An 11490-nucleotide genomic window follows, 5' to 3' on the forward strand; every position below is an offset into this window, starting at 1 on the left:
GGGAAGGAACAGACTGAAGCAGCACTAGGGGAGAGAGTGACTTGAGAAGTCGGCACCTCCAGCAGCCTGAGGCAAGGGAGTCTGTGGGGAGCAACACCACCTGCTGGCAAAAGGGAAGAAGAGTCCCTGCTCCTGGACAGGATGGTGGGCGGTAACTTCCAATTGAAGCCGGGAGTCAGAGAGGATAGAGTGGAGGGACAAGGAAGCGAGCAGGAAATGGCAAAGTCGTCCTGTCACACCTCCAGGTGAAGAAGTGAGGGCCAAGGCTTGAAGCCATGGAGGGCCGTGGCAGCCTCCCGGTGGCACCCCAGCCCCTCCTCACTCACACCCCACTCAGCCCAGCATCAACACAAAGCCATCCACTAAATGCAGACAGTTTAATGTTCTCCAAACCACTACCAGCTCCCACAGCGTCCCATGGGGCCCTCTGCCCAGGGCGCCCCTCACAGCGGAGCCCCAAACAGTGTGCACAAGAGCACACCCACCATCAGCACCACCTTTCCCGGGCTCCATGCCCAGGACTTGGAGGGGCTGTCTTTTCACTTCTTTATCAGGGTCAGATAAAAGAGAAGGCTTCCTCTGAGGCAGACGAGGCACAGAGAAAAGGAAGGATGGTGCTCTCGCTCTAGGTGAACAGGATGTGTGCAGAGAGTGAAAAGGAAAAAACGAATGGTTAGATGCTGAGAGGATGGGAAGGTGATCAGAACTGTGACCTCTCCAGCCAATGCCCTCTCCTGGGAGGCAGGCTGACGGCCTGGAGTAACAGCAGGGCCTTAAAGCAGCTCTGAAGAACAGCATGAGCAGCAAGCGGGTGCACTCGGAGCTGATCCCCATGGGCGAGGGCTATCACTTTACTCCCTGTTACAGCCAGAGCCCAGCAGTCTCCAGGTGACTCAGCGCACGCTACCATGTGGCCTTCCCAAGACTGGGCAAGTAGCTGTCCTTGACTGCCTGCCCCCCACCAGGGGCAACACCCTCCTACAGCCAACTGAGATGCTCCTCCTCGTAGTGCTGGGGGTCAATGAAGGGCCGGTCAATAGAGCGAATCATCAGCTCCCCACAGTACACACACTCAGCTGCCACCAGCTCATCTAGGTCAGCCTTGAGCTGTTCCCGGCTAGGGCCCCCGGGAGCAGCCCCACCCTCAGCCTCCTTCGCCCGGGCAGAGCCCTTGGTCGGGGGTGGAGCAGCCCCCAGCTTGCGCTGCAGTTCCTCCAGCCGGGCCTGCTTGTAGGCCGGCAGGCCAGGCCGCACAGCCTGCAGCAAGCAGTCAGCATGGAACATGTGGCCACAGAGGAAGAGGTAAAAAGGGCGGTTGAGAAGGGGGAAGTCGCAGGTGGCACATTTGTCTTGGGGCTCCACGGTGCCGTAGCGACCCCGCAGCTCCTGCAGATCTCGCCGGATGCGCTGGGCGCTGGCGGTGGCCTCCTCCATCTCCTGCTGCAGCTCCTGGATATGGTGGTTGTAGGCTTTCAGTGAGCTGCAGATCGCCTCCTTAAAGTGGTCAATGGTAACAAAGTCAGGAAAGAAGGGCAGCACATCCTCAATCTTGAGCAGGGGGCAGCTAGCCAGGCAGGCCATAGCCGTCTGCACATCTTCTTCCTCCTGCACCACGTGCCGTGCAATCTTCAGCCACAGCTTCTTTCGAAGTTCCTCATCTTCCTCGGGCAAGTCAGCACACTGCTTGGCCAGGTCCACGTCCACCTGTGGGGAAAGCAGGGTGTTAGGGATAAGCCCCCTTCCCACCCAGGACAGACCATGGAAGAGACAGATGCCCAGGGAGTTCCTGAGGCAGGATTCCCAGCACTCCCGGCAGCAAACGAGGAGGAGCTTCTGTGAACCAGGACAGGAGCCTATCTCAGTGATGGGCCTGTCCCTGTCAAAGCTACGTAAGAGCGACTCAAAATGCTGGCACTTCAATTTTCGTGAATTTAAAATTCACCTGGGGAACACAGTCACACAGATTTTGGGACCCACCTTAAGACATTCTGATTCAGTAAGTCCTTTAGGTAATAATTCATGATTTGAGAAATGTCACTCAGCATCTTCTGCTTCTGCAATTGGGATCATAATACAATAGCTAGCATGTACATAAACTTACCTAAGCCAAAGGCACTGTTCTGAGTGCTTTTCATATACAGTAAGTTTTTTAAAAATTTTATTGATTTTAGAGAGAGAGAAACATCAATTTGTTGTTCCACTCACTTACGCACTCACTGGTTGATTCTTGTATGTGACTTGGCAAATTGGGATGACGCCCTAACCAACAAGGTACATGGCCAGGGCCATGTACAGTAGTACTTTAATCAACTCTCTGAGGGAAGTGTTGTAATATCACTCCCGTTTTGTGGATGAATTACCTGAGGCACAGAGAGGTTCAGAACTAGCCTGAGGTCACTTAGCTTAGAAAGGAGCAGAACGAGAATTCAGATCTTGACTTGAGTCCCTGTTCTTAACCTCTATACTACAGCACCTCTCTGCAAGGGAAGCCAGCACACCCTAGCCACAGCCACCTCTCAACCCTTCAGTACTGAAGCTATCGCTCTACAGGCCCCTCTCTTACATGGTGTCAAGACTCATTGGCTCACCTGCAGGGCCAGGTCCACAGCCTCCTCATACAGCTCCAGGACCTTGTAGACATGGACACAAGCACGGTGGTGGCCGTGCTCAGCGCAGAGCCGCAGTGCATACTTGAGATCGTAGTGCACACGGTGTGGGCTGGTCCCAGCCTGCTCAAGGTAGGCCAGCAGTGAGGCTGGCTGGCCTCGGGCATACAGTGACAGCAGGTAATTGTGGATGGCCTGCTCGGTCTCACCCAGCTCGTTCACGCAGAACTCCATGTAGCGGATGGCCTGGCTCACCTGCTGGGCCTCACCACCCTGGCTATAGCTCACCAGGGCGGGGATGAGCTTCCGGGCGTCCAGCCGGCTGCCCATCTCAATCCAGGCATCCACCAGCTGGCGAGGAATGTGACGGATAAGGATGGGCGAGAACTTGTAGAAGAGCTGGGGGTCCCGGTGGCGGGCGAGCACAGCCAGGGCCTCCTCGTAGGCCTCATGCTGGCAGTGGTATGCCACCACCCGCTCATAGTCCTGCATGATCACAGCAAAGTACACCATGTGTTCTGTGTCCCCATGGCTCGTGAGCAGCTCATGGATGGAGGTCCTGCTGGCGAAGAGCCACTCCCTGTGGCGGGGGCTGCTGAGGAAGGCACGGAAGCGCTCCCGTGTCTCCCGGTAGAGGTTCAGGGCTTCTGGGTCACCCTGCAGAGCCCCAAGCCGGCTCAGGTACAGTTCTGTGAGCCAGGTGGTCAGCAACGTGGCCTGGGTACGCTCAGCTGGCTTCAAACCAGCCAGTTTTCGTTGTAAGAACTCAACCAGAGCCTCTTCCTGTCGGGCCTCCAAGAACTTGAGGGCAATTTCCTCAAAGTAGCTCTGGGTCAGGGCATAGCAGCGGGCACTCTCCAGGTAACGACGCTGATGAAAGCAGAAGTCGGCCTCGCGAGCCAGGACGGTGTCCAGGCAGTCGGGCCGCTCTCGACAATACTCTTTGGCCAGGTCAAAGCGGTTCATGTCCAGGTAGGTGCGCCAGACATCTCGGGCCTCCCGCTGCACATGGTAGCGGAAAACAGCCCTCTCGGTGTAGGCCCACAGGTGGCCTGTAGAAGAATCCTTCACCATGTGCTTCAGTGGCCCAAACTTCTCCAGGAAGTGATCCCGAAGCACCACCTGCCCTGTCAGCGTGCACACCGCCTCCACCCGGTCTGCCAGCAGCAGCAGGAAGTGGAACTGTGTCAGGACAATGGCCAGGGGTGGGCTGGCCCCAGGACCTACCCCCTCTGGGTATTCCCAGACTCGCTCCTCACTCAACAGGGAGTCGGGACGCCCGTTGTCCAATGCTCCGTACAACACGCCATCCCCCATCATCCAGGCGAAGGCCCTCGGTGCAGAACGCAGTTTGGGGGTATAAAAGGCCAACTCACTGTAGCCCAGACTGCTGGGGAACTCACGGAATGGGGGTGGGTGGTCAGTGTAGGCAGCAAAGAGCCCCAAGAAGCCCTGTGCCTCAGCTCCCTCTGCTGTTCGGCCTATGAACTGGAAAAGGCGCTGCCGAGTGGTGGCAATAACAAAAATACGCCCATCAGGGCCCCGCTCTGCTTCGAGGGAGCACACAGGGGCTGGACCCCCTTCTTCATTTAGAACATACAATGGACGGAAGGAGAGATCTGGCGCAGGAACGAAAAGCCCACCCTCACTGGCTGAGAGCTCTGCTTCGAAGATCTGGCCTTGGGCAGTGCCAACTAGGATAGGGCCTGTGCTGCTCTCGGTGCCCAGTGCCTTGTTCCAGCCCACGCTCTCCACCAGCTGCCCCTTCCAGCGTGCCAGCGGCCGTACCTTCTGTCCATTACGGTTCACATAGAGGACCTCAGTGCTGCTCAGAGCAATTAGCAGGTGAGAGCCTGGAGTAGGGGAGAACATGGACCCTAAAGGGTGCTGCCATTCCCACCCTCAGCCTCCTCCTTGTCCCAGAAACTCACAGAGCCCACCCACCCAGGCAGTGACTTAACGCCAGCCCCATCCCCACCGCACCACCTCAGACCTCCATCGCCACTCACCTGTATGGTCCAGGAACATCTTGTGAACTTTGGCATCATCCTTGCGCCCCAGTTCCATTTGATTGGGTTCATTTGCCTTGCCCAAGTCAATGCTGTCAGGACAAAAGAAAGGCAGGCCCTTTTCTCCAATCACAGACTTCTTTATAATTCGATGAAAGCCATAGCCTTTCTTCCCTGAAATCTACACATACACATAAAACTCTGAAACATATGCAGGGCCCTACTTAACCCTCAGTTGAGAATTCCTGCACCTCATTTTGAGAAGTCCACTAAGCAGAAGTCTTTTCCCTCTGCTCAACAGATCTCTGGCGCATCCAGGAAGATGGGCAGGGGTATCCCAGACTTCTGGGGTAAAAAATGAACAATAGTAGCTAATGGTTATTGAGCATCTTCTATATATCAAGCATCCTGCCTAGAACTTAATCTAGTATGATCTCAATTAATCTTTACATTAAACTTGAGGAATGCTCTTGTTTGAATTATATTTCCTTTGGTAAATTCTTTTCAAATATATGCTCACTCTAACTAAAGAAATCAATGCAAAAATGTATAAAGAAAAAGTTAGTGATTTTCTTCTCAGAGTTGTCATTCCCAACAGAAAACTGATGTTAATGTCTGTATCCATGAACAGAAATAGTTGTTTCATCATTTTTTAAAAACAGATTTACTTATTTTTTAGAAAGAGGGGCAGGAAAGGAGAAACAGAGGGAGAGAACATCAACGTGCTAGAGATACATCAATCGATTACCTCTTGTACGCCCCCAGCTGGGAGTCAGGCTTGCAACCCAGGCATGTGCCCTGACCAGGAACCGAACCGGTAACCTTTTGGTTTGCAGGCCAGGCTCAATCTATTGACCCACACCAGCCTTGGCTGTTTTGTCAATATTTACAAAAATGACTTCATATTGTGTATATGTATATGCATGCACATTAACTTATAACTTTCTTCCCTCAGATATTTCATGAGCATTCCACTGAGTCAACAGACATAGCTCTAACTTCATTGTTTTAATTTCTGCATAATATTCCTTCTTATGGCTGTACCATAATTTAGTCATCATTTTCCTGTTGATGAGCATTCAGCCCGAGTCTAGTTCTTCCTACCACAAATAATGTTGCAATCAATGTCCTTGAATCTATACCCTTGCAAACCGGTACTTTTCTTTCTATAGTTATATATTCCCCAAAATGGGATTGTTGGGTCAGTTATATATATATTAAATTTTAATAGACATTGCCAATTATTTTTCAAACAGATGGAGGGAATTTATACTCTCACCAACAATGTATGAGTCGTTTTCTGTGTATCTTTACCAGTACCACATATTACTGTTCTTAATTTTGCCAATCTGCTAGGTTTTGAAAAATCGCATCTTACTGTTATTTTAAATTGCATCCCCAGAGGTTAAAATATTTTCAGATGTTTAATGGAAATTTGAAGTTCCTCTTCTGTGAACTGCTTGTTTATATTCTTTGCCTACCCTTTCCTACGAAATCGTCTGCTTATTAATTAGAAAGGTCTTTTTAAGGAACAAGGATGTAAACTGTTACTCTTGTGGAAAAACATTATTTTCCCACCATCTTTTATCTTGACGTGATTCATACTTTTTTTTGCTTGTTTTGTCACAATAGCAATTGCTATGCAACCAATTATATCTTTTTCCTGTAGCATTTGGATTTTTTAAAAAAAGATTTTATTTATTTACTTTTCAAGAGAGGGGAAGGGAGGGAGAGAAACATCCATGTGCGAGAGATACATGGATTAGTTGTCTCTTGCTCTCCCCCAACTGGACCCCTGGCCTGCAACCCAGCCATGCGCCCTGACTAGGAATTGAATCATCTACCTCTTGGTTCACAGGCCAGAGCTCAATCCACTGAGCCACACCAGTCAGGGTAAGGATTTTCTACCTTAAGTAAAAAGTCTTCCTTTTGCCCAAAAACACAGAAGTTTATTAAATATTCTTTTAATATTCACATTGTTTATTTTTTATATTTAAATAACTATTCTACATGGAATTCACTTTTGTGATACAAAGGCTTAGCTCTGTTTTATCCCAGATAGATAAACAAATTTGCTAATACTTTTGTCATATATTATTTCCATTTATTTATATATTTATTTCCAGCTTTATTAAGATACATTGTTTCCATTTATAGTGGACTTATTTCAGGACTCTAGACAGCTCCTCTGAGCTAAGTGACTAACTTTTGTGTTGGTGCTATCTTTAACAGATGAAAGGACATGTTTAGAGTGGCTGGGTGACTTACTCAAAATTCCATAGCGCCTACGTGAGAAAGCTGGAATCTGAATAAAGCTGGGATCTGAATGCAGGTCTACCTGATTTTCTTTTTTTTTAATATAGGTTTATTTTATTCTCATTCTAGAGAGGGGGGAAGGGGGAAAGAGAGAAGGAGGGAGGGAGGTGGGGGGGGGAGAGAGAGAGAGAGAGAGACATCGATACTAGAGAGAAACACTGATCTGCTGCCTCCTGCATGCGCCCCAACTGCGGATTGAGCCAATAACCCAGGCATGCGCCCTGACCTGGAACTGAACCTGTGACCCTTCAGTTATGGGAGCACACTCTAACCAACTGAACCATGCCGGCCAGGGCAGGTCTACCTAATTCTGAACTACTACACTGCATTGGTTCTCTTTGGGAAGGATATTTCCTGAAAATTCCAAATCCTGTGTTCACCTGCAGAGAGGGCAGAATGGCCTGTGTGAGTTAACAGTCCCAAAATGTCACCATTCCACTTCCTACTCCTGTGCAGTTTGGGTCCTCACTCACCGGAGCAGTGTATCCTTGCCCAGGCTCATGCAGAGCTGATTGCAGGAGACCACAAGACTGGTGATACGCTCGGAGGGGGTGAAGTCAATGCGTTGCTTTGTGAAGATGGGTGCTTCCTTTTCTAGCTGGGCGTTCACATACCCTAAAGGTAAGGAGCAAAGAAAAATTTGGCTATGGAAGAGATGGAGGAAGGGCAAGGAGAAGCAACAACAACAACAAAAACTGCTCCTCTCCACTTTCCCAACATATTCCTACCCCAGGACCTTGGTTAACGAATAGTTTAATATCAACATGTCAAGTAGTTTGCTAATCATCCCTACATTAGGGGTCCTGGGCTCTTCCCACACTTCTGACAGCAGTGAGGGGTTGATTCCTAGAACCCTTGGGATGCTGTTTCACCACGATATAACTGCTCCCGATGATAATGGGGGAAAAATACTGGACATTTTCCCTTATCCATCTTTGGCCCTGCAGCCCCAGCTTAACTAACACGGTCTAGTTCCACTCTTTCCCCTCCTCTCTGCTTATGCAGTAATGCTCTCACTGAGTCTCCAGAAGAATAAGCGTGAAGGGAATCTTGGAAAACTGTTTCAGTCAGTTAGTTAACAAACTGAAGCTGCTCTCTCTTTAGGTTTTATTCTCAATCCTTTACCATAGCTCAAAATACCCCAGTACTTCAGACCCCTCTGCCAATTCTGTACTACTTTCTACAAAAACTTTCCCTCAATGCCAGGCTTCATCCCACTACAGTGAAGGTCTAAAATACTTCATTTCCCTCTGTTCAGTGAGAGTTTATTCCTTCCCCTACAACATTCCCTTCACTAGCTTCTTTGCCCATTCTCTTCCTCCCACCAGAAGGGCCCTGGTGAGAAAAGCGCAGCATCAGGTGAATCCTGAAGCCTATTCTCATTTCTCCCAAATGCAGTCCTGTAGGCAAGGCACTTCCGTATCTGGGTCCCACTTCCCTCTTAGAGGGACCTTAGTGGCAGGGCCTAGATCACTCGGCTGCTCTTGTTGCCGGTTCTTTCGCTCTTCGACCAGCCACCATCTGGGAGCGAAAAGAGCCTGAGGAGAATCAGGGGCCTAGAACCAAACTGCACGTCCAGGAGGTGAACCAGAACTCTTGGGGCCACCCTCCACACTCCTACCCCGTAGATGTCAGGGGAACTGAGATGGGCAGCGGCGCCTTCCCTTCCCTTACCGGAATGGGGGATGCCCACGCTGGGGCAGCCGGGCTGCAAGACGGCCGAGCGAGACAGGGAGTCCTCATATTCATCCAGGATGGACGCCATGGTGCCTGGCTTAGGGACTTTTCGTCCCAGGCCCAGGGATCACAAGAGGGCTTCACCCAGGGATCCCTGTCGTCCCCTCTGGAAGCTGCGACTCCCCAGCCTAGACAGAAATCTGACAGATCCCAGCAATCCGCCGCCGACTCCTCTCTTTAATCCTGAGGATCTCCGAGGAGCGAGGAGACCGAGGAGCCTTCCCCCGAGAATCTAATGCAGTCTTGCACCCACCCCCGGCCCCAAGAGATCTTGGGCTCCGCTAAACGGAGCCCAGGTGTTCCCAACCTCGCCCAGGCACCTCAGCTGACTCCCGCCCCCGAGACGCGTGCCTATAACGTAACTTCCGGGTTCTCAGCCGCTCACGTACGCAGGCGCAGGAGCTTCGCCGGGCGGCCACTGGGAGGCTTCGCGAGCGGCGAATGGGCGGGGTGGGGCCCCGACCCAGTCTTCCCTAGAGGGAGGCGTCCGGGAGTGAGACCGCAGTTCACTGCTTGGGGCGGAGACCTAGACGCGTCCTCGTTCGAGACCTGCGGGGTAGTGAACTGGCCCCGCCAAACACAAGCCTCTCTTTCCCTGCTGCAGTTCCAGGCTTTGGCACTAGGAGGTAATACCGGCTTTCTCAGCCGCTTTCCCCGATCCGCCCAGTGCCATCCAGCTTCAGCCTCGCCTGTCCCCAGCACATTTCATGCCCAGGCTCCCCTGACTCAGGCTCCCTGCTCAGCTCCGCTCCCACCTTTCTAAACAGCTCGCTGCCCTAGGTCCCCAGGAGAACTTCTTGTTCCCCAATCTAATCGTTGTTTTGATCCTGCCTTCATAAGACACAGGGAAGAAGTCCGGATCTCTTTTCCCACAGCCACGGGCCCACCAGCTTCCAGAGAGTGGCAGAGCTGGGGACCCCAGCTATTGGGAATCCATGTGCTACTTAACCTGCCTCTGATCTGCTCCGTAGTGGCTCCTCGGTGTGGAGGGAGACAAAGAGGGGCGGCAGAGAAGAAAAGGCACAGCTAAGGGGTGCCAGGCTGCTTCCATTCACTCATTTAACAAAAACTTACTTTGTGCCTGGCCTCTGTCTATGTGCTAGAGTCACAGATATAAGTACAAATAAAATACTACCCTTGACTGTTATAATCCAGCATTGACGATGGACCAATAAAGAGATAATTAATGCTAGAAGAGAGGTTGATGGATTTGTTCAAAGGTCACCCAGTCCACAAATGAGCGCACTCTCTGTGCTAGGCAACTGTTCCAGGCGCTGGGGCACAGCAGGGGCATACCCAGAGATGTGGCCACAGCGCCGTACAAAGGAGCAGAGAACAAATAACTGCAAAACCTGGCAAGAACTAGGGACAAGTGTTGGAGGCGAGTGTGGAATCCTAAACGACAGAACTGAGAGGGTTCGGGTACAGCTGCGATTGGGCTTCCCTCTTCCACCTGCCTAGGAGACTTCGAGTCTGTTCCTTTAGGGGACCCATGGACTCTACTTTGCTAAAGTGGGAGGCTCTTGGCCAGGGTCACCGCCATCCTGCTTTAATGGGTGGCCCCCGGGGAATGACTAAAAGTGCCCCCTTTGCTCTCAAAAGCATCCAGGTTTGCACGGTAGACAGTGTGGTCACGCTACTCTTGCCGAACTTCCCTGCCAGGCACAGAGAAAACCGGACCCTCACCAGCCCCTACTGGGGGCTCTCTGGGCCTGGAGTGGCCCCCGCCCAAAATAAGGTGACTGGTTATTTCGTCCAAGATAACTTCCCTTTGTACCAGGGTCTTGCTTCTCCTGCCCTTAACTGCAGCTGCGAACTGCTCTCCCCACCAAGGGGCGCCGACCGATAGGCTAGAATGCAATCCCTAACCCTTTTGGCACCAGGGACCGTTCTGTGGAAGACAGTTTTTCAACACACGGGGCTGGGAGGCGGGCAGAAGGATGATGGTTTCAGGATGATTCAAGCTCATCCTCTGTGCGCCAGATTTCTTAACAGGCCACAGGCAGGTCGACCTTGGAAGGTGTGGGAGTTGGGCGTTTGGCAGGAGGTTTCCTCCCTGGGAAAAGTGATCCCAGCCAGGGAGCTGCCCTGCTCTGCGCTTGAGGTTCCACCACAGATCACCTGTTATCTGCATTAGAGAAACACAAACAGGTCCTGTCAAAGATCAGATAACCATAAAAGATACACATACTGAGTACCGACAACGTGCAAAGCACCAAACTATGGTAAGTTCCTAATAATCACTATTACTTCATTTTGTACACACTCTGTTGCTATGAAGTAGGCACTACACTCTTCCCCACGTTACAAAAGCAGGAACTGCAGTTCAATAGTGGAACAATTTGTCCAAGGTCTTGTGGCCAGGAAGTGGGAAGCCAGGAGGCAATATTCAAATCCAAGCACACTGTCCATGCCCCCGTGCAAACTGAGAGAAGGGGGTCTAGCTGATGCCTCGTGTCTGTACTGTGCAGTGTTCCCCCTGCGTGGAGCCTGTCAGCATGGTGTGGTGTGTCTCAGGGACACAGAGTCCTTCCAGCCACCTCCTCACTGTTTCCAAAGCCTCCCAATTGGCCTCCACAGCTCTCTGGGATGTGGGGAGTAGGGCCTACGTGCGCTTTGCTTGCTACAGACACAGTACATTGTCCCTGTTGAGGTGATTACAGCAGTATCCTTCCACATACTCATTACTACATCCTTAAGCTGGACTTTGGAATAAGAACCAGAGACCAGCCCTCTTGTCCCTGTCCAGTCACTCATTAGCTGTGACACTGCACATTTCATGCTCTTAGCTTTGGTTTCCTCATCTACAGAAATTGTTACAA

The 11490-nt window shown here is 51.3% G+C and overlaps 1 protein-coding gene across 1 annotated transcript; it reads right to left on the minus strand.

The window, feature by feature from the left end:
• Positions 1-382: 382 nt before the first annotated feature.
• Positions 383-8995, minus strand: VPS18 (VPS18 core subunit of CORVET and HOPS complexes). The gene is made up of 5 exons (XM_054565574.1): positions 8606-8995; positions 7405-7546; positions 4616-4707; positions 2589-4459; positions 383-1704 (listed from the first exon to the last, which is right to left on the minus strand). Exons 1-5 carry the CDS (start codon positions 8694-8696, stop codon positions 979-981), a joined length of 2922 nt encoding a protein of 973 aa, XP_054421549.1. The 5' UTR covers positions 8697-8995; the 3' UTR covers positions 383-978.
• Between the last annotated feature and the right edge of the window lie 2495 nt (positions 8996-11490).

This window comes from Pteronotus mesoamericanus, unplaced genomic scaffold (assembly GCF_021234165.1).
Source record: "Pteronotus mesoamericanus isolate MK-2021 breed Mesoamerican mustached bat unplaced genomic scaffold, CSHL_Meso_final contig_164, whole genome shotgun sequence".
In the NCBI taxonomy this organism is placed as follows: Eukaryota; Metazoa; Chordata; class Mammalia; order Chiroptera; family Mormoopidae; genus Pteronotus; species Pteronotus mesoamericanus.